The sequence below is a fragment of the Callithrix jacchus genome, chromosome 12 (genome assembly GCF_049354715.1).
Source record: "Callithrix jacchus isolate 240 chromosome 12, calJac240_pri, whole genome shotgun sequence".
Classification (NCBI taxonomy): domain Eukaryota; kingdom Metazoa; phylum Chordata; class Mammalia; order Primates; family Cebidae; genus Callithrix; species Callithrix jacchus.
In genome coordinates, this window is record NC_133513.1 from 85,537,420 (window position 1) to 85,563,757 (window position 26,338).

At 42.9% G+C, this 26,338-nt stretch overlaps 1 protein-coding gene and 1 pseudogene across 28 annotated transcripts in view; one reads left to right on the top strand and one right to left on the bottom strand.

Moving 5' to 3' along the window:
• Positions 1 to 26,338, top strand: part of EXOC6 (exocyst complex component 6) — a 364,881-nt gene that overhangs the window by 106,163 nt on the left and 232,380 nt on the right. For 8 of the 28 annotated variants that reach the window (XR_013525007.1, XM_035268485.3, XM_078346054.1 and 5 more), the window contains exon 1: positions 25,623 to 25,778. Coding sequence is in view for 14 of the 28 variants with exons in the window: in XM_035268484.3 (XP_035124375.1) it covers positions 25,678 to 25,778 (101 nt within the window). In the remaining 14 variants the exon portion in view is untranslated. The other 20 variants (XR_013525006.1, XM_078346049.1, XM_078346053.1 and 17 more) reach the window with 5 other exon arrangements.
• Positions 25,080 to 25,197, bottom strand: LOC118146574 (small nucleolar RNA SNORA42/SNORA80 family; annotated as a pseudogene).

The window sequence follows — 26,338 nt, forward strand, 5'->3', positions numbered from 1 at the left end:
TTTATGGGCTTTGAATGTAAACTATTTCTTAATGTAAGCAAATGGCTTCAGTATTTAAAGCAAAATATTTCCGTTTGTTTAGTACTATTTCCTATTTTATGCCTGAAACTGTGTTTTTGAAGGAATTGTTTGGTTTCAAAGGAGGGAAAAGGGAATGATTGTTTAGAAGAATGTGTGCCAAGGGGCGTGACTTTGTCTTGGGCAGCCTTTGAGACCTGCGTGGAGTCAGAGGGGGCCTGTAGTAGGTAGCATGACCCAAAGAAGCTGGTGTCATGAATCCTGCCTGTGAAGGTTCCGGCATCCTGTGGGAGAAAAGGGTATCTGGTAGCTTGATAACAGGTCTTGAAGTATGTCTTTAAATTCTCTATTCTGCTGAGGAGATGCAAACTAGGAGAATGGAAGAGAAACGACGCATAGAACAGTGGCTAAAGATACTAGAGAGAAAAGAGCAAGATCTTTAGGGATTTCTAATGACATTTTACAATTGTCAATATAAAAAAATAAAAAAAACGTACGAGAGCATAAAACAGTTTCAATGACGTATGTGCCAAAAATTGACCACTAGGTAGCGCCATAATCTAGCTCTACAATTCTAGCACTGTGTTGATTCTGTGTTGACCAGGATGCAAACATTTAAGATTTAGGATTGAGAAAAGACCAACAAAGGCAGCTGTAAATTATTAATTCAGAAGACCCTAAAATAACAAGCTGAAGAAGTATAAGGTTCACCAATTGTTTATTTGATGAAGTTTCTACTATAGCAATTATTTTTATTCCGGACCCAGAGAAACGGACGTTGCAGATGGAAGAGATTTTGACCCTTCTCTTAAAAAACACCTAGATTGGCTGGGCGCGGTGGCTCACGCCTGTAATCCCAGCACTTTGGGAGGCCAAGGCTGGCAGATCACGAGGTCAAGAGATCGAGACCATCCTGGCCAACATGGTGAAACCCCGTCTCTACTAAAAATACAAAAAAAAAAAAAAAATAGCTGGGCGTGGTGGCGCGCTTGTAGTCCCAGCTACTCGGGAGGCTGAGGCAGGAGAATTGCTTGAACCCGGGACGCTGAGGTTGCAGTGAGCCAAGGTCGCGCCACTGCACTCCAGCCTGGCGCCTGGTGACGGAGTGAGACTCTGTCAAAAAAAACAAAAACAAAAACCCACCTAGATTTGGCTGGGTGCAGTGGCTAACACCTGTAATCCCAGCACTTTGGGAGGTCAAGGCGGGCAGATCAATAGGTCAGTAGATCTAGACCATCCTGGCGAACATGGTGAAACCCTGTCTCTACTAAAAATACAAAAATTAGCTGGGCGTGGTGGCGCGCGCCTGTAATCCCAGCTACTCAGGAGGCTGAGACCGGAGAATTGCTTGAATCCGGGAAGCGGAAGTTGCAGTCAGCAGAGATTGCGCCACTGCACTCCAGCCAGCGGGAGCGAAACTTCCTCTCAAAAAAAAAAAAAAAAAAATCACCTAGATTTGCATGAAGATAAAGAAAAATAATAATTATAGTTAATTAAGACAATTAGACTAGAATTTTCCTGTCAAATTAGAAAAACACCAGTTTAATGAATTAGTAAGCATTACTCATACTTGTTTTGATTCACCAATGTCTTTATCATTCCTACTTAGTCGTCCATTCAGTCAGCAGTCATTCAGTACATGCCCATTGCACACCTAACATCATCTGGGTGCCTTGAATCTAAAGAATTGTGAGGCACATGCCTTGCCTTTGCATAGCACGTGGTCCAGAGAGGTAGATAAATACATAACAAAACAATATTAAGGGATAAGAGCTTCAGTAAAGACATGTTCAAAAGATTTATGGGAGATAGCAGCAAATTACAAAACAAGTGGCATTTGAACAAGGTCTTGAAAGACAGTAACTGACACTTATTGATGCTCAACATGTGTAAAACCCTCTCCAAAATACTTTACCTAACCAATACTTAGAAGTCAAGTGATCATCGGCCGGGCGCGGTGGCTCAGGCCTGTAATCACAGCACTTTGGGAAGCCAAGGTGGGTGGATCACAAGGTCAGGAGTTCAAGACCAGCATGGCCAAGATGGTGAAACCCTATCTCTACTAAAAATACAAAAATTAGCCAGGCATGATATCAGGCTCCTGTAATCCCAGCTACTGAGGAGGCTGAGGCAGGGAATTGCTTGAACCTGGGAGGCGGAGGTTGTAGTGAGTGGAGATCCAGCCACTGCACTACAGCCTGGGGGACAGAGTGAGACTCCATCTCAAAAAAAAAAAGAAGTTATGTAATCATCATAACAACCATTTGAGGAAGGTGACACTATTATTATCCCCATGTTGGAGACAGGAAAACCAATTTGGGAAATGCATTCTAGATAGAGGAAGTAACATGTATAAAGGCTCAGAGATGTGCAAAACCATGGCATGTTCCAATGAGCAGGTGGATTAGACCTGTAATAACATTCTAATATTCATAGAAATACCAGGACCTCCGGCCGAGCACAACGGCTCATGCCTGTAATCCCAGCACTTAGGAGACCGAGGTGGGTGGATCACCTGAGGTCGGGAGTTCAAGACAAGCATGACCAACATGGAGAAACCCCGCCTCTACTAAAAATACAAAATTATCCAGGCGTGGTGGCGCATGCCTGTAATCCCAGCTACTCAGGAGCCCGAGGCAGAGGTTGCGATGAGCCAAGATTGCACCATGGCACTGTAGCCTGGGCAATAATAGTGAAACTGTGTCTTAAAGAAAAAAAAGAAAGAAAGAAAGAAAGAAAATAAAAAAAAAACCATGTTTTATAAACAGAAAAATGGGGAGATTTTGAAAAGATTTTTTGAAAGTATTTTTTTAAATTAAAAGATGTAAATTTTGTTTTTAAAAAGTTTTTTTAGAGATGGGGTCTAACTATGTTGCCCAGGCCAGTCTTGAACTCCTGGCCTCAAGCAATCCTCCTACCTGGCCCCACGAAGTGCTGAGATTACAGACATGAGCCACTGCACCCAGCTAACTATTTTCCTATTACTTAGAAATTTCATTATTTAAAGAACTGTAGGGATATAATTTACTGAGTAATTACAGATCCATTGAAAGATCAAATCATTTTTGTAATGAAATATTATATCCTGAATTTTTAAAAGATGACATAGAAAATATAAAATGGCTCTGTAGAATCACAGTTTTTAATGCCATAGATTTTTTCTTAAAATACTAACTTTCTGGCCAGGCATGATGGCTCACACCTGTAATCCCAGTACTTTGGGAGGCCAAGGAGGGGGGATCACCTGAGATCAGAAATTCAAGACCAGGCTGGCCAACATGGAGAAACCCCATGTCTACTAAAAATATAAAAATTAGCTAGGTGTGGTGGCAGGTGCCTGTAATTCCAGCTACTCCAGAGCCTGAGGCCAGAGAATGGCTTGAACTCGGGAGGAAGAGATTGCAGTGAGCTATCATACCTCTGCACTCCAGTCTGGGCAACAGGGACAAAACTCTGAAAAATAAAAACAGAAACAAAAAAACAAAATAACAAACTGTATTACTGTAAATCTGCTGAAAATAACAATGCTATAGTTTTAGAACTTAACTGAATATCTTGAAAGATTTCCTAATGTTGAAATACTACTACTGACATAATGAAAACAACTTTTAACTATTTTATTTTAGATAGCATTTGTAAGAAAAACTGTATGACGTCATGATTAGTATTTATTGGTTGCTTATTACTTACAAACCTCTGTGTTCCTGTGTCCAGATTATTTGTTGAACAAATATTTATTGAGCACCTATGTTGTGCCAGCTATAGTGTTAGCTGCTGTAGCAACAAAACAACAATAAGGGCCCAAGTCTCTGCTTACCTCTGTCTCTACCTTTGTCTCAGGCAAGCAGCCCCTTGCTCACCACCCTGACCATACTTTCACTTCTCTGGCCAAGTCGTCTCTCCACATTAGGGGTCCTTGCTTCCACAACTTCTTTGCATATGACTTGGCTATGAGTTTTTTCACCACTCATAATATCCAAATGGTATCCACTGTCCAATCCACAGTTCTAGTGACCCCTCCTCTATGGTTGCTCTTATTCTCTTCTGAGCCCCCTGTTTTTAAAAAATCATGGTAACTGTTTTTAAGCGTACAGATCAGTAGTGTTAAGGATATTCACATTGTCGTGCAACCAATCTCCAGAATGTATTGATCTTGCAAAACTGAAACTCTACATCCATTAAACAACTGCCTGTCTCCTCCTTACCCTCACCCCTGGCAACCACTATGCCACTTTGTTTCTATGAATTTGACCATTTTAGATATGTCATATAAGTGGAATGCTACAGTATTTTTTCTTTTTGTGACTACCTTATTTCACTTAGCATAATGTCCTCAGTCCTTCCATGTTGTAGCATGTGACAGGATTTCCTTTCTTTTTAAGGCTGAATCCCATTCCATTGCATGTTTATACCACATTTTGCTGATGCATTCATCCATTGATGAGTGTTTGGGTTGCTTTTCCTGGTATATTTTTTTTTATCCCTTCTTCTCTTCTAGCACTCACCTCTTGCCTTCATGCATTAAAACGATTTTTTTTCTTTTCTTATCTGTATGTTTCTTCATTTTAAAAAATCCATCCATCCAACAAATACATTTTGTGTCCCCTATTTGCCAGGCACAGTTCTAGGTACTGGAGATATACCAGTGAACAAAACAGAAAAAATTCCTTGTGCTCATTAATCTGCATTCTTATGGAGGAGACAGATAATCAACAAGTGAAGTGCACAGTGTGTCCAAAGATGCAAAGTGCTATGGGACAGAAACAAAGCAGAGAGAGTGAGGTGGGGATAGAGAGTGCCAGATCAAGATTAAAATGCTGGATTTCATTTCCAGCAAAGCTATCATTGAGAAGGTGATTTTTGAAGGAGTGAGCCATACATATCAGAGGCAAAATCATTTCAGAAAGAGGGGATAGCAGGAGCCTAAGGTGGAGCATGCCTGGCAAAGCATGAGAAACACTGAGGTCAGGGCAACCGAAGTGGAATTGAGACACAGGTAAGGAGCAAGAGACGAGGTCAGGGCAGTCCAGGGCAGAGGGAGAGGCAGACTGTGGAGGGCTTTTAGATCATTTTAAAAGCAGGGTATGTTTCATAAAAAATTCTGATTCATAAAAATATTATTTAAAGGAATATTATTTAAATGAATGAATAACAGCCTCCTGTGAATGCATCTCATGCAAATCATGCCTATAGGACTAATGTGCCTATAGATACATTCCATTGCCCACAGAGTATTTTTTTTTTAATTAAACTTGGCTGTGTGTGGTGGCTGGCACCTGTAATCCCTCAGTTTGGGAGGGTGAGGGGCAGATCACTTAAGCACAGGAGTTCAAGACCAGTCTGGCCAATATGGTGGAACCTCACCTCTACAAAAAATACAAAAATTAACCAGGTGTGGTGGCACATTCCTGTGGTCTCAGCTACTCAGAAGGCTACGTTGGGAGGATGGCTTAAGCCCAGGAGGCAGGGGTTGCAGTGAGCAGAGATGGTATCACTGCACTCCAGCTTGGGTGACAGAGTGAGACCCTCTTGCCAAAAAAGAAAAAAAAAATCCCCACGAGAGTGTTATAGAAAGAAAGTGGGAAATACCTGTGTACAGCCTGGGCAGGATTTCTGTCTTTCAAATTACACTATCAGATTTGTATGGTAAGGCAGCATGTTTTAGGTGACAGGCAAGGGATATCTGGTGGTAAATAAAAAGTTGCTGCTATTTGTGGCATCACGTCTGACCCTTAAAGCCAGAAGATCCCCCCACAGACCAAATGAGTCCAGAAAAGCAAGTCGCAAGAGCTAAACATTATTCTGGGCTTAGGGCTTTCCATGCCTTTGTTGCTTCTGATTTTCGTGGACTTTTGTTCATCTTACAGGCCCCCCATTCAACGCTGACCTTTGGCTCCACTGGGTTTGGTAACTCTCATTCTTCCTTTTTGAAATCTTGGACCTTATCATTCCTTAATGTTTTGTGACTCTGTTAGCATTTTCAGCTGTGGCCCATTAACTTCCCAAATCCTAGTCAGGTAGCACATTCCTAGATATTTGATGTATTTTGCTGATTTTGTATATGGTATCGATTTTGTATTTCATTTCCTAATTGTTACTAATATATAGATGAGCATTTTTTGGTCTAGAGTGCTTGTTAGATCCACTCATTAATTCTGTTTGTTGATCTCTGCAGATTTTCTATGTATACAATCATGTATTCTGCAAAAGTCAATTTTTCTTCTTTCTTACTGATGTTTACATCTTTTATTTCCCTATCATCTTGACTTATTACACTGGCTAGATTTCCAGGACAATTTTGAATAGAGTTAATGATTGTTGTTTTCCTGAGATGAGGTGGCCAATGTTTGGCATTTAGTCACCAACAAAATATTAGTGGTTTTTTTTTTTTTTAAAGAGTCTCGCTTGGTCACCCAGGCTGGAGTGCAGTGGCACGATCGTGGCTCACTGCAACCTCTGCCTACTGGGCTCAAGCAGTTCTCCTGTCTTAGCCTCCCAAGTAGCTGAGACTAAAGGCATGCACCACTATGCCCAGCTAATCGGTTAATTTTTGTACATTTAGTAGAGATGGGGTTTCACTATGTTGGCCAGGCTGGTCTCAAACTCCTGACCTCAGCTGATCCACTGGCCTCAGCCTCCTAGAGTGCTAGAATTACAGGTGTGAACCACTGTGCCAGCCTGTTTTGTTTTTTTTTCCAAGTAGACTTCTATTTTTAGGTTGGGGTGTGTGTGTGTGTGTGTGCGCGCGCGCGCGCGCACGCGTTTTGTGGACCCGTCAAAATGCACAGGAAGGAGTGGGTTAGGGATGGGAGGGAAAACTCTTTAACTCCACCAAGACTCTGAGCAGGGTTAAACACCACGTGACATTTGCCAGGGGTGGGCCACTTTCATCTGGTATTCTTCTTCTACTGATATAGGAGTTGAGAAGAAATTATTTGGGCAGATAGTGAGGGTAAAGAAGTCCTCCCTAAAGTTTTCCTTTTAGTGAAAAGCAGCCCCAAACTCATTTTCTTTTTTAACAAAGAGGAGCCTGTAAAATCGAGCTGCAGACATAGAAAGGCAGGCTAGAAACTTGCCTGGGTGAATGCTGGCAGCTGTGCCAATAGGAAAAGGCCAGCCGGGACTAGGCAAGTTCAAAATGATGGCTCCATCTTCCTTTTACCTTTCCAAACACATGTGCGGTAGGGAGCAGACAACACAGCCCTGGCCAAGGGGAAAGTCCCTTTGCATAATAAGATAGAAGTAGGGTGGCCAGCTTCTTTATGCACTATATGCAAACGTCACAACTGGTCCAGCCAATCTGTGTGCTCTATGCAAATCAGACACCACCTCCTCAAGCCTGTCTATAAAATCCAGCGCACTCCCTGCAAGCTGGAAGTCCCATTTAGATGCCCCTCTTTCTCTGGCAGGAGAGGGAGCAGTTCTCCTTTCTCTTTCTTTTTCCTATTAAACCTCCACTCTTAACGTCACTCCACATGTGTCCGTGTCCTTGATTTCCTTGCTATGAAGCAAAAAACTTTGGGTATTTACTCAGACAATAACGTCACTTCACTACCTTCTGGGGCACCCCTGCTTGTCCCCAGTTTCCTAGATATGTTTTTTGAGACTGCAAATTGTAGAGGGGGCGTCTGTGCCAATGAAACACATGAACATGTCAGAAGCGTTTGAACCAGAGTGACTCCATCTTGAATAGCGACTAAGTAAAATGAGGCCGAGACCTACCTACTGGGCTGCATTCCCAGGAGGTTAAGCATTTTAAGTCACAGGATGAGACACGAAGTTGGCACAAGATACAGGTCACAAAGACCTTGCTGATAAAACAGACTATGGTAAAGAAGCCAGACAAATCTCACCAAAACTAAGATGGTGATGAGAGTGACTTCTGGTCATCCTCACTGCTCATTATAATGCATTAGCATGCTAAGAGACACTCCCACCAGCACCATGACAATTTACAAATGCCATGGCAATGTCAGGCAGTTACCCTATGTGGGCTAAAAAAGGGAGGAACCCTAAGTTCTGGGAATTGCCCACCCCTGTCCCAGAAAACTCATGAATAATCCACCTCTTGTTTAGCATATAATCAAGAAGTAACAATAAGTTTAAGCAGCTGAGCACCCATGCCACTGCTCTGCCTATTCTTTATTCCTTTCTTTTCTTTTTTTTTGAGATGGAGTTTTGCTCTTGTCGCCCAGGCTGGAGTGCAATGGCACCATCGCAGCTCACTGCAACCTCCGCTTCCTGGGTTCAAGCAATTCTCCTGCCTCAGCCTCCTGAGTAGCTGGGATTGCAGGCGCCCGACACCACACCCGGCTAATTTTTTGTATTTTTAGTAGAGATGGTGTTTCACCGTGTGGGCCAGGCTGGTCTCGAACTCCTGACCTCAGGTGATCCACCTGTCTTGGCCTCCCAAAGTGCTGGGATTACAGGTGTGAGCTACTGCACCCGGCCCTCCTTTATTTTCTTAGTGAAACTTTCTTTCACTTTACGGATTCACCTCAAATTCTTTCTTGTACGAGATCCAAGAATCCTCTCTTGGGACCCCTTTCCATAACAAACATAATGCTTCCCACTAGTGGTTCCAGTACAGACCAAGGAGACCGGGAGTCTAGTCTTGGTGATGGAGGGAGAAAGGTGAATGACTGATGCAGTTTCATTTGAAGAATGAACTTACTTAGAAGAAAGGTTGGTTTCCAGTTCTAGAAGGACAGGGGTTCCTAGAAGACTAGTAAGACAGAGACTTAGTTATAGAGAAAAAAGAAAAAGGCTCAGAAAAGGGCCCCAAGGAACAGGACTATATCAACTCCACACATGGCCGGATGGTGTGTCTCAAAGATCAGCTTAGGGCAGGATTTCTTGACCTGGGCACTACTGGTATTTCAGGCTGGATAATGTGTGTGTGTGTGTGTGTGTGTGTGTGTGTGTGTGTGTTGGGGGTCAGGTGGAGGTTTGTGCCGTGCATTGCAGGTTGTTTAGCAGCATCCCTGGCCCATTCCCACTAGAGGTCAGTAGCACCCGCCTCCCATGGTGACAATAATATTTCTCCAGACATTTCCCTGGAGCAGGAGACCCACAAGATCACCCAGTTGAGAACCATTAGCTTAAGGTCATTTAAACTTCGCTTGTCAGTGGTTAGACTTAATCCTAGGAAGTAGTCAAAGAGTTTGAGCTGCAACTGGGAGAGGAGAGGTTAAGGGTCCAGAGACTGGGAACATTCCAGTCACAATGCCATTCTTTTTTATAGGCATCTTGGAATATGGCTGTTTAAAAACTTTCCACTTCCTCCTTTTCTTTTTCTCATTTGATGAATTTGTTGTCAGCACCATGAGACGGGGGAGGTCATTTTCTCTGTACTTTTGGGAGGAGAGCCTCTCCTGTTCATTTAATCTGTGCGAACTTCCGGCAGGAAATGGCACTCAAGGAAAGTTTTGAATAAAAGGAAGATGCAGGTTTAGCCAGTGGAAACAGGAAGTTGTTGCTTGTGTCTTATACAGTGTAGAAGAAAGTAAGAGGCAGAGAGAAACTGCATTAGCAGGACTGGGAGGAGCAGAAGAAAGTGGGTGGGAGTACAGGGAAGTTGGGGAGAGCTGAGGAGCAGAGGGAGGCAACTGGGCCACGAGGAGAGAAGATCTTGAATCTCCAGGCTGAGCTGGCTGTACCGGAAGAGGATGAATGTGCCATGTAGGAGGCGCAGGGTCATGCAGTGACAGTAAGTCAAAGCTACCGTGGTTTGTTCATTATACTGCTTTAGAGTAGAGCGTTATTCTATATGATATTCTATTTTAATTAACACATTTTCTCTCCAATATTAAGAGCATATGCCTACATTCTAAAATCCCCTTGAATAAAGAGAGAGAGAGCAAATGTGGCAAAATATTAACAATTGGTGAATCAGAGGAAGGGTATTTTTTGTTCACATTATATTCTTCTTGTAATCCCATAAGTTTGAAAATTTTCAGATTGTGCTGTGTGGAGAGAAGACCGAATTTTTAGAGCCGTGTGATATTTAGAATTGGATCTGTCATCACAGATGTATTTGTTCATGGGTATGTGGTATTACTTATGAATTTTTCTCTTCAATGTAATATAGTGATGCTGATGGCTCTCTTAAGAGTGATTTCTCATCATGTATTTATGTATTTTCAGGTTCCGACAAATACAATCTGGAACTGTCAGATTTTTGCATAATTTGCACCATTTCCTTACAAGGCAGAGGTAATTCAGCTTGTTGCTTTCACTATCATTCATTCATTGGATAAGCATATTCTTGAGTATCTATTATAACTGTATACAAGGTGTATAATCTTTTCTTTTTTTGAGATGGAGTTTCGCTCTTGTCGCCCAGGCTGGAGTGCAATAATGCAATCTTGGCATCTTGGCTCACTGCAACTTCTGCCTCCCGGGTTCAAGTGATTCTTCTGCATCAGCTTCTGAGGAGCTGGGATTATAGGCATGTGCCACCATGCCTGGCTAATTTTTGTATTTTTAGTAGAAACGGGGTTTCATCATGTTGGCTAGGCTGATCTCAAACTCCTGATCTCAGGTGATCCACCCTCCTTGGCCTCCCAACGTGCTGGGATTACAGGTGTGAGCCACCACACTCAGCCTACAAGATGTATACTCTTAAGTGTTATGGGGAGTACAATACAAATATGAATCAGATAGACATTCTGCATGCACATAGTCTTATAATTTGGCATAAGTTTAAAACCTTGCACATAAAGAACTTTTTTTTTTTTGAGACAGAGTTTTACACTGTCTCCTTGGCTGGGTGCAGTGGTATGATCTTGGTTCACTGTAACCTCTACCTCTCAGACTCAAGTGATTCTTGTGCCTCAGCTTTCCAAGTAGCAGAGACTACAGGGGTAAACCACCATGCCCAGCTAATTTTTGCATTTTTAGTAGAGACGGGATTTTGCCATGTTAGCCAGGCTGGTCTCGAACTCCTGGCCTCAAGTGATCCACCTGCCTTGGCTTCCCAAAGTGCTTGGATTATGGGTGTCGGCTGCCGTGCCCAGCGAAGAACTTTAACATAGATTGAAAATTATTATTTTTTGTCAAGTCTCAAATGACTTACTTACCTTATTGGGAAATGGTGTGAGGCATATTCATGGTGCATTTGTTCCATCCTGCCATGGAGCAAAACTGGGGCGGAGGCAAGTTGGGGGCTACTGGTGGGGTTGAAGTGAAGAATGCTGCATTGGTTTACCATGGCTATATAGCCCATCAGTCTGTGGCTGAAAACAATCATTTAGTATTGCTCTCATGTCTGTGGTTGAGTTGGGGCTTGGCTGATCTAGCATGGGTTTGGATGGGCAGATCTGTTTCAGGCTGCTGCAGCTAGATGAAAATATATGCTTTCCCCTGAAGGTTTGTGGACCAGTGGGGATGACTGTATTTCATGTAGCTCTCAGGGAATGTTTTTCTTAGGTGATGGCAGAGGTGGAAAAGGACAAACAGAAACATGCCTTAGAGCCCTTAGAAAGCCTAGGCTCAGAACTCACACACTGTTATTTTAGCTTATGTATCACTGGCCAGCAGAAGTCACATGGCTGAGCCCAAAGTCATGGGACAGGGACAAATACTGTGCCCACAGTGAGGTATCGACAAGCGTAGGAATGCAGGCAGGGGTGACAAACTGATGCAATCTATGACAAATGCCATAGATTGTAGTTACAGCACACTTTGAATACTATATTTTTAAGAGAACCATCTTTAATTTTTGTCAGAGCTTTTAAAAAAATCTGATAAAAACAAAAAAAAAAAAACAAAAAAAACTCTTCATATAGAAGAAGGTCACTGCCTTTAAATATTGACTCTTGTATTAAGCAAGAAAGCATGAGGTTAAACTGAATTGAAGAAGATAGAGTGCCAGTGGAAATCAGAAATACACGCCCTTTAGTTCTTTAGGCCTACTTGGGGCTGGTTGTAGGCCACATTTTCCTTTGCTATTTTGGGCCTCTAGTTCATGTACTCTTTCTTCCTCCCAGTGGCAGCTAGCCTTCTGAAAACCCTGACATCTTCATTCTCTTTCTTCCTCTCCGTCAAAATCTATTCTGCAGAAAGGGTCTAGCAAACTCATTCACAATGAGGCATAAGGAACTGAAAAGGATTAAGATCTAAATGCCTCCAGAAGCATTTGTGTTTGAACAAGAGATAAAAGAACTAATGGCTCTATCTATAATGGAGGAAATTGACACAGCAGAGTAGAGAAGCAAAGGAGACAGATAGGGCACCAAGGAATCAGCCTAGTGACCCCAGAATCACATCCCATAGCACATTTCATTTTTCCTGGGCAAATCACCACCTTGGGTCTGTGGGAAACGGCTTAGTTGCAGTAATGACTAGGAATGTAGCTTCGGTTATGTATTTAGTATAAATAATATTAAAATATATGGATGCCCTGTCAAATCAAATGCATTTAGTAAATTTGTATAGTATAATGACTCTAATTCCTACATATAGTTATTGTCTTTGAGAAACAAGTGAATAAATACAGCCAGCAAAGGGCAGGAACTTTCTGAACTGTGTCAAGGTTAATAATAAGTAAAATGTTATAAGTGGAGACAGGCCAGCAACAGCTGTGCAACATTCTTGGAAGCAAAGACTTTGATAGTGTGAAGTCAGACAGTGAGCTTGTTTTTGTAGCTTCTTTGGGTGAACAGAGAATCCTAATATTCATAAGGAAAACGATATTTATTTTTATAAATTACAACAGTTTTTCACTCAATATCTGATGTCTGCAGCTGAAAAATCAGGGGCCGGTGGAACAATGTTGGAAGAAGAAACTGATCCAACCTATGAGAATGTCCTGGCTGAGATTCAGTCTTTCGAGCTCCCTATTGAAGCTACTTTAAGGTAGGGCGCCATTGCATTTTACTGTGTCTTCTTCGGCGGTGGTGAGGTAGTCCTTTTCCCTGCTTTTTATACTTCTTTATAAGAGAGTAAAAAATATTTTTGCAAAGCAGTTACAGTTCTATATGTACTTAGTCTCAAAGTTTTCTTATCCTTAGAGAAATTACAGGACATAATTAATCCGTTTTATTCTGTGTGTTTCCTAATTCATCACCGTAAGATTAAAAACTATGACTTTCAAATGATCAAAAAGGACCTCACACCATCTCCAAGTAAATTTATATGAGGTTTCTATTGCTTTCTCTAACATATCACTTAGTGAAAAACATTCAGAACAATTAGACATTTCAATGAAACAAATTTACATTTGGGTGGATATGAGTCATAGGAAAAAATGTAGACCATTTATTTGTACTGCAGCTGCTTTCTTGAGTGTATGGTGACCTCTCTGATATGTATTATTTTGTCTCCATATAAGGTTTATTTATTTATTTGTTCTTTTTAACATCTTCTTGGATACCAACATTTAAGGTTTAAAAATAGCTTCTTTGGTAATCTGGGTATTAATTTACACAGTTCAAGAACAGGATTAAAAGGAAAAACTATGTGTCATTGTGTTCAAAGGGCAGCTTTTAAAATTTAATTCTCCACGTCTGCCTGTCTCTGACACCTATCAGTGTGGGAACAAGATATTAATCACTGAATTTGATAGTGACAGTCAATAAATATTTGTTGACTAATATTTGTAGATTAAGTGGAAAGATGTGTGTGTGTGTGTGTGTGTGTGTGTGTGTGACCTCTTCATTCTCAGAAAGGCCCCAGGGCCAAGTGCTTCTAAATCAACTAAAGTTTAAACCTGAATAAATTTCTCCCAGCTATTTAAATCTGATTTTGCATTAAACATAGTTTGAATATCTTCAGAGGTCTTCGCGTAGTGTTAGGGACATGGTAAACAATTGAGATTTGTTGGTTGATTCTTGGATTATCAATATGTAGGTATAGTTGCAAAATAATTACAACTTCATTGTAACTATTCCATATACCTTCATCCTATCTGAGCATCATAAACAGTCTGTGAAAAAGGGCAGGTAATTTTCAGTAGGTAGTAGAAACCAGAGCTTTGTGGCAATGGGAAACTCAATCATTTTCTCCATATGGAGCATACTTTACATTGTACCAACGCCTTCTAAAATTTGTGCATCTGTCTGGTGGTTAGGTAGGTGGTCAAGTGCTAGGTGATAGGTAGTTAAGTGCTAGGTGCTAGGTGGCTAAGTCTAAGTGGAAATGTGAGAAAGGGAGAAGGGAGGCCATACTTTTAGTTTTAGTTACCATGGCTTCTGCTGCCATTGCTGCTTCAGAGCCCTAACTCTTTCTGCCTCTCCTCTGGTCTTAGAACCCTGGCCAACATCTACAGACTTTGTCTGTCCTTAGAACTATCCTGTTGGCTAGTCTGTCCCTGGTGTTGGATTTGACTTCCTTTCTTGGTGCTCGGATCTTTTTTACCTTCTCTTCTTAGGACAAATATCCCTGGCAGCAGTCTTGTACCTGGTCTTTCTACAGCAAAATGTCATTGAGATCTGGCAGCCACAACACTCTCTCAGCATCACCCTCAAGAGCAGAGCCTGCATAGATACGTTCCCCAGGTGCTATTCTGTCATGACCACACACTGGGCCTAAAATGCCAATTGTTAGCTTTGTGTTTGGGTATAAAAAAGGAGTGAGAACCCTGCTTGCCAAAGGCCACTGTTAAAACACATTGATGTTATTTTGGGGGATAGAGTAAAATTACAAAGCCCCTAATAAGCCTTTATCTGGGACAGTATTCAACAAAAAGCTTTCCTAATTTTTTAAACTGTTCCTTTAATAGTTGATTAGATGAAAACTTCTTAGACTGGCATTTGATGCCTTTCCACACATACGTATGTGTGTCACTGATTTTCTACTGTAACTGTGCTTAAGGAACACATCAGCTCATGTGGCCAGATATGAGGGATGAAGAATAAGGACAGAATTCTCAATTCAGTCAAACTAGACTCTTTTATTTGACAATACGCCTCCTGGAGCTTATGGTTCCTTTCCCTTATTATTTGCTCTTCCTTCTGCCTGCTAAAATCCAACCTATTTGCAAGGCATATCTCTAATGCTCTTTCTAGCACTACTTATCTAGCTGCTCAGTGCCAGGCACTGTGGAAACTACTATAAAGGTTGCTAAGATGTAAGTAAGACATGGGCCCTGCCCTCAGGAATCTTTAGCCTGGAAATGGTTATAATACAACACACACACACACACACACACACACACACACACACATGCCAGAATAAATCCCCTGGATTCTTTGAAGCCTCTCCTGATAGCCCCTGTCTAGATGTGAATATTCCATTGTGAAAGCCCCTAAGAATATAATTCATATGAGCTCATGGGCTAATGGTGAAGAAAATACTTATCTTTTTAATACAAATGAGAAGAGGCAGTCCAGCAAGAATGTCGTCATTTTAGCGAAGAGAAGAAGGAAGCATTTTAAAACTCCAAGCTCTGGCTGCATGCAGTGGCTCACGCCTGTAATCCCAGCACTTCGAGAGGCTAAGGTGAGACGTCTCTTGAGGCCAGTTGAAGACCAGCTGAAGAAGCACAGTGAGACCCTGTCTCTATAAAATATTTTTTGAAATTAGCTGGTGGCTTGTGCCTGTAGTTTTAGTTATGCAGGATGCCAGAGTGGGAGGCTCACTTGAGCCTAGGAGGTCAAGACTGCAGCAAGCTGTGATGATGCCACTGCACCCCAGCCTGAGTGACAAGAGTGAGACCCTGTCTCCAAAAACAAAACAAAACCAAAACCAAAAGAAAATCATAAGCTCTATGGGCTGAGAGGGCGGAAAAGGAGTTTGGCTGGAGGCAGCTGAAGGCCCTGCTGTGAGGCCTTGGAATGAACAGTGAGAGAAAGGTTAGGATACTGGCACTGGAAATGCAAGACAGAAACACTCCCACGGAAAAGCTCATACCTGGAAATTGAGGTAGAGAAAATACTGAAGAGTTTACCTACTTGAGAAAGACTTTGCTTCGGCAAACATTTTCTGCTGTGAAATCCTGAACTCTATTAGCTTCCTTTCCCTGCCCACCTTGTTTTGCAGGTAGGGAACCTGAGTTGGCCTATTTGAGGTCAGAGTTCATCTCTGGGCCAGGTGGAGTTTGCTCCTCTCACAAGGTGAGCTCAGAGAGCTCAGTGACTCAGGACTCAAGAGATGATTTCTACCAGTGTAATTTAAGGGTGACTGAACAGCATTTCTTTTGCAGACCATGCAAACCTTCCCACATGCTCATCCCTACACATCATCTGGGAAAACGGGTTTCCTCTGTCTTTGGCATCATGAGTGGGTCGTGGGGAGCGGGAGTCATTGTCAATGGCCTATAATGCCTTTCACCCCATTAGGCTGCATTCTTCCCACTTCCTGACTTTACACATGGCTACTCCTAGGGGAAGCTTCTCCCAGATGGTCCAGCTCGTTTCCTGCCTGACTTTCCCAATAAGCCCTTGTATTGGCTCCTTTGGCCTTCTTTTTGAAACAGTGGACAAGAATCAGATGATTCTGAGGTCTTGCATTTGTTTTCAAGTTTGAAGGAAAGATAGTTTCGGGGAGAGTGGAGACTCTATGCTGTTCCGGTGGTTTATTTGTGTTGCCAATGAAACATCCATTAAAGTCATCTCAGACAACTATAGAGTTTGAATTGGGGAAGAACTTACCAGGGTGGAAAAGAGGAATTTGATGTTAGCCATGCAGATGGTGAATGAATTTAAGAAAAAAGGAAGAAATGTAAAGGCAGGCCTACTGTTAGTGCCTGTGTTGTCCCTGCATGTTTTAGCTTTGGGCATTCAAAATCCTCTACCTAGGCTGGGCATGGTGGCTCATGCCTTTAAACCTAGCACTTTGAGAGGCTGAAGCCGGCATATCACTTGAGGTCAGGAGTTGAAGACCAGCCTGGCCAACATGGTGAAACTCCATTTCTACTAAAAAATACAAAAATTGGCTGATTGTAGTGGTGCAAGTCTGTAGTCACAGCTACTTGGGAGGCTGAAGCAGAAGAATCACTTGAACTTAGTAGGTGGAGGTTGCAGTGAGCCAAGATAGGCTGAAACTTACTAGTAGGGAGAGTCTGGAATTCGTTTTGCTGCCCTAATCCTTTTGCCCTGGGCATCATTGTTTTCATTACGCTGCAACTATAGGCTAATTTCCAATGGATGTTCTCATTAGGTTTCCTGATTTTCACTCTAGCCTCTCCATTTGGTGTAGATGTACCTGGCTCCTTGCCAGCTCCTTCCGCTAGGGGACATGCCTGTCCCTTAGACACTTAATGGCTGTCTGGAGCCATGTTCAAGGAAACAACAATATTAGTCCCTGTTTTACTCAGTGTTACCAACTTCCTTGCACCAGCATGGTCAATAGGTTTCAAGGAGCGTATCAGTTCCATTGGGAATGGTTGCCTGAATCTTCATGCTGAGGATGATCCTGATAAATTAGTGATGGTAGCTATGGTCCTAGGATAGGGTAGTACCAGTGTTTGTAGCATTTATTTACCATATTCACACTAGAACTTCCTACTGTCAGGCTTCACCCATCAGACCTGTTCCCATGGATACTGACTCAGACCTCGACGTAGCCTGGGGCTCATGATGCCCATTGGGGTCCTGCAGATGTGTTTTTAGCCCCTTAGAAAGGTCCTGAAGTCACAATGTCTGAAGCGACTTGGGTTCAGAAGTTACAGCATGTTTTGTTGCTGTAGCTGAGCCTGAGATGATAAAATCCTGGATACATTGTGGGGTACTGCAAAGTTAGTGGGAGGCAGAGAGGTGGGGGGCTGTGGGAGCGGGGGTGGATGTCTGAAGAAGGCCCTGCGGAGGCTGGGAAAAATAGGAGGAAAAGGGAATTGTACAAGATGACGTACCAGAAGAAATTTTTGTAATTGTTTTATGATAACATAATTGTTTTACACTTGTATTCACAGACTCTCTCAGGCACTTTTCCAAAAGCTGACCATGAAGTTTTATCAGTTTAAGAACAAACAGGAAATCATATTTCTTTGACTTTAGTGTTTTTAGGAATAAAGATAATGTGCCTTTAGGAAAGGAAAGAAAACATTTAAAAAAAACCCCTAAATTGTATATACTGTAAAATCTTAGAATGACATACTAAAAAACAAAACAAAACAAAATTTAACAAAAAGTTAAATTTAACTGTGGATGTTCTAGAATGTTCTTGCTATTTATATCTTTACAAATGTAAGATTTCTACTAAATCTTATTTTATCAAATATATTCATTAAGATCAAAGGTCTAGATTTTAATCTGGACTGGACACTTAATACTTGTATGATTTTGGCTTTCGTTTCTGAAACTACAAAGTGGGATTATAATAAAACCTGTCTCCAATGATTAGTGTCTATAAGGTGCTTAGCATAATAGTTGGCTGGCATGTAGTAGTAATACATATCAGTGATGACGATTATTGTGTCGTTTACATTTGAGATAGATATTCCAGGATGAATAAATATGTACTTTAGAGTCCTGAAGTAAACCATCACTCGTAACATCTTGAAATTCTGAGCAGGTTTGGAATATTGAGTTATGCAAATTTTTAAAAACTTTTGTTATTTGACAAATAATAATCGCTATATTTATACAGCATAGAACTTTTTTTCTTTTTGAGGCGGGATCTGGCTCTGTCACTCAGGCTTGAATACAGTGGCACAATCTTGGCTCACTGCAGCCTCTGTGTCCTGGGCTCAAGTGATCCACCCATCTTAGCCTCTTGAGTACCTGGGACTACAGGCGTGTGATACGTCGCCTGGCTGATTTTTGTATTTTTTGTAGGGACGAGGTTTTGCCATGTTGCCCAGGCTGGTCTCAAACTCCTGAAGTCTAGCAATCTGCTTGCCTTGGCCTCCTAAAGTGCTGGGTGTGTGCCACCAAGCCCGGCCTATTTATAGGGTATAATGTGATGTTTCACTGTCTGTTTACATTGTAGAATGATTAAATCAAGCTAGTTAATGTCTCTGTAACCTTACATCTATTTTTTGTGGTAAGAACATTAAAAATATACTTTTAGCAATTTTGAAATATGCAGTATATGATTATTATTAGTCACCATTCTGTGCAGTAGATCACCAAAGCTTCTATCTCTTGTCTCACTGAGACTTTGAGGAATGCCTGTGACTAACATCTGTCCTTTTCCCATCTACCTCTCTCCTTAGCCTCTGGTAACCACCATTCAGCTCTTGACTTCTCTGAGTTCAACTTTTTTAGATTCTACATATAAGTGAGATCATGCAGTATTTGCGTTTCTGTGCCTGGCTTACAGTAATGTAAATTTTATTTTGGTTGCATAATATTCAGGGGTGAGAGGTGTCAATTTAAAAAATCACATTCACTAATGGTTATATTTTATACTAATGCAATATCATGACCTGCTTTAATATCTAATGAGAATAATATAGTGTGCTACATAAAAATGGAGTCCAGAGAAACTGTTCAGAAATAAATTTGGGCCTAGCTGTGACTGAGGCTTGCTGCATCTATGACATCTCAGAAAAGCCTGCAATGTCTTATGAGAGTAGGCTGGGCCGGGCGTGGTGGCTCACACCTGTAATCCCAGCACTTTGGGAGGCTGAGGTGGGTGGATCATGAGATCAGGAGTTCAAGACCAGGCTGGCCAATATGGTGAAACCCCGTCTCTACTAAAATATACAAAAACTAGCCAGGCGTGGTGGCATGCGCCTGGTAGTCCCAGCTACTTGGGAAGCTGAGGTAGGAGAACTGCTTGAACCTGGGAGGTGGAGGTTGCAGTGAGCCAAGATCACACCATTGCAGTACAGCCTGGGCAACAGAGAAAGACTCCGACTCAAAAAAAAAAAAAAAAAAAAAAAAGAGTAGGCTGTATAGTTACCCAATTTTTGCTGGACATTTAAATGATATCATTAGCTATTTGATGTTCACTGCAACACTAGAGAAAATTTTAAAAACATTTTTATGTTTAGGAACCAAAATTCCAACCAGGGAGACAGTTTTGCTTATTTAGTGGTTAAGTGAATGGGCTTTGGAACCAGAAGGATATGGGTTCAGATTCTGCCTTTATAATTACTAATAGATTTGACAACAACAACAACAACAACAAAATATATATATATATATAATTACTAATAGAGCTGTTGAAAGGATTAGTTGAATTAGGCATGAAATGTATTAATGAAATGTAATAACTCATTTATAGCAATGCTCATTCACTCATTCATTCAGTAAATAAATAATAACGGCACATCTACAGTGTGACAGGCAGTGGTCTGGGTGCTACTAATAGAGCAACATCAAGATCTGGAAGGTCTGTGCTCACAAGGAGCTTGTATTTTAGTGAAGACAGCCAGAAATACACCAACAAAAAGGTGTTAATAAGTGCTCTGAAGAATATAAAGAGGGTAAGGAATAGGAAGGTTCTTGGATACCATTTTATAGACAGTAGCCAGGGAGTAAATGTCAGCTGGCATCATCATCACCATTATTTCATTACTTTAGCTACATTTCTAAGCCTATTTTGCCAAGAGGAGAGAGAAAAATAGGACAAGTGAGAGGAAAGGGAGAAAGGGCAAAGGTCAGGAATGGAAGGCTAAGCAGGGAATGAGTAAGGAATAGAGAGTGCTTTGAACAAGATGATGAGTAAGAAAACCAATAAGGAGAAGGAAGGCAAGAGGAGAGAGCAGGGACGATTGCTTGTCTTATAAACTGCTGGTGGCGGTGGGATTGGTGTGTGTGGGGATGTTATTTCAAGGAAAGAGAGAGGATGGAACCCAGAGAAAATTATATTCTTCTTTAATTGTTCAGTGGACTTTAAAATGTTTAGTTTTGGGGGCTTTGAGGACATATTTCTGAAGGCAGGGCTAGCCACATAATTTATGCGGCCCAGTGCAAAATGAAAATGTAGATTCCCTTGTTCAAAAATTATTAAGCATTACAAGATGGCAATGATAGAGTATTGAACCAAAGGCAACTGCATAGGTCACACACCAAGAGCCAGCCCTGTCTGAGTGCTTAACACAGAACACGGTACCTAGCAAACATTTAATAAAAATAGTTGTCGAATGAACAAAAACCTGGGGCGAGTTGCTTTTGAACTCCTCTGAGGACTGGCCTGTATTTTAGAAAAAAAAAACTGATTTTATTTGGCTTCAATTTCAAATTTCCTTCTATTGTTCTCCACCGTGGGGTCGAGATCTTTATGGGACAGCCAATTCCTGCACAGGGTTTTACAGCAGAAATCCTCAAACCAGCTGGGCTTTGTTTATTCTCTTGCATTTACAGAGTGTGGCCACTTGGGGTCATCACACCAAAAAGGCGGAAGCTGGAGGAGTGCCAACGTGACGGTGGACATCTGAAATGAGTGGCTAAAAGCCACAGGGAAGGATTAGTTTATCAGAGCCAATGTATAAAGACTGCCTGTACTTTACATTTTGATACAGTTCTATAATTCTATAACAAGAGCTCTAAAGCTCTTTAAGAAACATCCGAATGATACTAGCCAAGTTTTGAGAGGATAATGATAGGGTTCCCGGGGTGAGGAGGGGAATCTTTTTGTAGCTGTGTACCCTACCTTGAAAAACATGCGTTTACAACAGTAAGCTTAATATGAGAAGTATTTGCATGTGGATCATTCACTTACTAATTGGGCACCTACCATATGCAAGGCACTGGGCTGGGCAGTGAACAATACAGGCATCGTCTCTGTGCCTGACGTAGGAGCAGTTTCTGGAAATGGAGACAAATTCAGTGATTTCTTCATCACCATGATATGTGCTTCCAAGGATGAGTGAGCACTGTTCCCAAGGACAATGAAAGGTGCTTGCCTTAAAAGTGCAGGATCCAGAAGGTTCACTAAGGTGGGTCTGGAACCAAGAATCCAACCCAAAGACACGTTCCTATTTTCCCCTCTACAAAAGCAGGAAACATTTCAGGCAGTTTACATCCACATGCAGAAAACTCTAATACGAGAGTTATTTTAAAAAATAGGTTATTTTTTTAAAACCTGATTTTAGAAAAAAAGACCATTTATGTTTCTAGTTCTTATTTTTATTTTATCAAAGAGGAGGCTAAAATGCTGGGCTCTATGGCTTACTAGCAAATGCCTGATAATTAATCCTAGTTGCCAATGCTAATGTTGAACAAGCGCTAGGCTAAACATTATACATATATTATCTTCTTTAATCCTCACACAATTTGGCGAGCTGGGGATTCTTACTGTCTTTAATTCACACTTGATGAAGCTGAGGCTTACAGAAGTTAAGTAATGCCCTGAAGCCTAACATCTAGTAAGAGATGAGTTGGAATTTGAACTCAAGTAGTTAAACACCAGACTAGGGCAGTTGCACTCTACCATCTCGTTCTGAGGGAGGAGCTTTCCCAAGACAGGTCATTAGTCTGTAGACAAATGGCATGAAGTTAAGTTCCTAATGACTAAGAGTTCATTTACAAGTCAAATTCTTACTTTGCCAAAATTAGTTTTATACTGGATACAAAATGCATCTCCTGCCCTGCCGGTCTTCCTCGTATATCTTTCTTCTTCTAGGAGTCCTAAAGAGAGAATTTGGATTGATCTCTGGAAGTCAATATCCATGGCCAAAAAGTAATTCCACATGCACGTGCAATCTGCCTGTGTGTACCCTACTACTCTGCAACCTTCTCATGGCAGACATGAAATCATTCACTCCTTGGGGCTGGGTGCGGTGGCTCATGCCTATAATCCCAGCACTTCGGAGGCCGTTGCGATCACCTGAGGAAGGGAGTGTGAGACCAGCCTGGCCAACATGGCAAAAGCCCATCCCTACTAAAAATACAAAAGTTAGCTGGACATAGTGGCTTGCACCTGTAATCCCAGCTACTCAGGAGGCTGAGGCAAGAGAATTGCTTGAACCTGGGAGGCAGAGGTTGCAGTGAGCTGAGATCGTGCTACTGTACTCCAGCCTGGGCAACAGAGAGAGACCCCATCTCAAAAAAAAAAAAAAAAAAAAGGAAAAAGTAAAAAAAAAGAAAATCATTTCTCCCTTGAATAGGCTTCCCCCATCCCACATTTATATATTTGATATATCTATGTCCATGATTAAAATAAACAATTATTCAGGACATTCAGCTTTGAATTCTTAGCAAAAACCTCCAGGTACTCATGGAACTGTCAGATGTCTCAGAGGGAACCAGCAAAAGCTGTTTCAGAAGGAGAAGTGGTAAATGGACTTCCTTCCAACTTCTTTTGAATTTCGGGGAAGACACTGCTGTTTATGTTGAAGTAATCTCTAAGGGCGGGTGTTGAAACAGGCCTGGCCTGAGGAGTGCCTAAGTGGGGTTGGTTTCCCAGAGCAGGGGCATTTGGAGCTGGCTTTGGAATAAAAGGTATCAGGACTGGTGAAGAAAAGGGGGAAAGTTCTGGGTAAGGAATGATCAGGAAAGTAATGCCCCAGCTGGAGACATCTGTCAAATAGGAAGCTGGCCTGTGCCCCATGCCCTGCTCTCCTCATCTTGCTCACTATCACAGTTTACTGCAGCCTTGAACTCCTGGGCTCAAGCGATCTTCCCGCTTCAGCCTCCCAAAGCTCTGGAATTATAGGTGTGAGCCACTGTCTTGACCTAAGATAAGTTCTTGAGAGGGGAAAAGAACCATTGGAAAATTGAAACTGAAACATAAAAAGTGAAGACAAATTTTATCCCTTCCCACAAAGAGAATGAAAAGCTAGGTCTCTCTGCAGGAAATGGAAGACTATCTTAGCTCAGTGGATACGCGTAGCCAGAATCCATTGTTCTGAAGATTACAGAATAATAGGAGGGAGGGCATCAGCAATGTTTTATAGGGCCCTTCCTAAATTTGGTAAGCAGTGGCTCCCACTGGTGCTCACATTCTAATCCCTGGAAACTGTGAATATGTTATTTTACATGACAAAGGGGATATTGCATATGTGACTAAGGTTTAGGATCCTGAGATGGAAGATTATCCTGGATTAAATTGTTGGGTCCACTCTAATCATATGGGTCCTTAAAAACAGAATCTTTTCCAGCCTAGGTCAGAGTCAGAGGAAGATGTGACGACAGAAGAATGGTCAGAGAGATGTAATGCTGCTAGCTTTGAAGATGGAGGAAGGGGGCCACGAGCCAAGGAATGTGGGTGGCCTCTAGAGGAAAACGAAAGGAAACAAATTCTTCCATGGAGTCTCTAGCTAAAAGCACAAACATGATGCCGCCTTGATTTTAGCCCAGTGAGACCTATGAGAGACTTCTAACGTACAAAACTGTAAGATAATACGTCTGAGTCATTTTAAGTTACTCAATTTGTGGTGATTTGTTATAGCAACAGTGGAGAACTCATACACCATGGGACAGCAATATGAGGTAGAAACTGCTATTGTCGTTTTCAGCCATTTAACTGACATATATAAAGGTTCTTGTTCAATGTCACACAGCTGTCAAGTGATATTAATTCAAGAATTAATGTCTTCAGACACTGGTCTTCAGAGCTCATGCTCTTAACAATTATACAATACCACCTCCAAAGATTTTTGTGAGGAGGAGACTGGAGGTAGGTTTCAAGTAAAAGCTCACTGAGGGCGAGTGAGTTACACAGCTGGATAAAGAGATTGGTTGACTCAAAGGGAAGCTTTTCAAAGCCCTAGATTAATGGAGACCAGAAAGAAGTTGTTCCTCAGGCTAGGTTTGCATTCTGTTCCTGTTTAATCTTCCTTCTTTCCTGCTTTGATCGTGACAAACTGGTTTACTTAGCATCCCACAAACATGTCATTAAGCAGCACTTTTTTCTACACTGATACCTTTGTCCAAGGCTTCCTGCCTCTCTCTATGACCTCCCTGCCGCTAATGCCCTTTCGAGAGCTCTCACCCTTCCCCAACCCAGCTACCCTGACCTGGGGGCACTTGGGTTCAGGGACTTTGGTATGAATTACACATCGTCCTGGGCTTTTTAATTTTTAAAAAAATAGTTTTAATTTTTTAATCTTTGCCATCAAGTGTCTTAACTTCTCATAATTTAATTTTTCTGGCTCTTACAATTTATTTCCAAGTTCATTGGCCTCTGTGGACTTTTGCAGGCGGGCACATGAATCCACCTAGAGAAGTCTTCATGGTCAACTGGGATCCTTATTTGTTCCTAAAATAAATCTTTTTTTTTCTTTTTTCCACTGTGCAAGCCACTTCAGTGCCAGCAGCTTACGGGCACAGAGGCCAGGCAATGGTTTGGGGACACAGTTTGCTCTGGCATGGGTTACTATGACTAAAATAAATCTTAGTATCACGCGATTTTGCTTTTCGAGAGTGCATGTTTTCCTTTCTCTGACTCCCCACCACCCGGAGTACACATCAGGCCCTTGTTAAACGTCCCTGAGGATCTTATTACAGATGCAGGGTGATGCTCTGATTGTCCATCTTGCTGATTACTACGGTATCCCCAGCGCGTGACACAGGGTCTGGCACACACGGAAGACAAGAATATATGTTAAATCCCAAAGGCTGAGCACTAGACGTCCAGGAGGGGCGAGTCGCGAGGGAGGGCAGGAGCCAGTTGGGTACCGGGCGGCCACCCGCAGCCCCCGCGCACTCCGGCAGGTGCGAGGGCAAGAGCAGAATCCCGCGCCTCCCACCCGGCGTTCCGCGCGCCCCCGCGCCGCCCGCCCGCGCGCCCCGCCCCGCCCCGCCCCTCTGCGCTCGCGCCACCTGGCGCTCGCCCCCGTCTTTCCCGCGGCGCCGCGCCTCGCCGGCTCCTCAGCTTCCAGCCAAAATGGCGGAGAGCAGCGAGGGTCTGGGCACCGTCCCCGAGCACGAGCGGATCTTGCAGGAGATCGAGAGCACCGACACCGCCTGCGTGGGGCCCACCCTCCGGTAAAGATCTCATGCCCTCTGGGATTTCGACCTCCCGCCCCGCGCCGGACGCTCCTCAGGAGCCGGGCGGGGCATCCGCCTCCGGCCGCGCGCAAAGCTCCCCGACAGGTGGTGCGCGCGGGGGCAGACGGGGGCGCTCGCGGGTGGCGGAACCAGACCCGGGACCCGGGCGGGACAGAGAAGGTGGCTGCACCTGTCGGCGCGGCCTCCCTCCGCCTCTGGGACTGTCACCCAGAGCCGGTGGGTGTGGCTGCCGCAGCGTCTTTAACCCCGGGCGCCGCGGTGCGTCGCGGCGTTCTCCGCCCGGCTGCGGCCCCCGGGGCCCGAGGACACTCCTGGGACCTGCCCCCGTCGCGCTCGTGGCAGGGATGAGGGCTGCTGGGCCGCCGGCGTGCCAGGGGCGAGGGTCGACCGCCGGCACCCGGCGTAACCGAGGTGCCACGTCGCGAGCGGATGGAAAGCCTGCCGCGCCTGGCTGCTGCGGGTGTGGGATAATTGAAATTGAGCGGGAGACGCCGGCCCCCTTTCCCACTGCTCGCCCGCGCGGCCGGAGTGGGCGG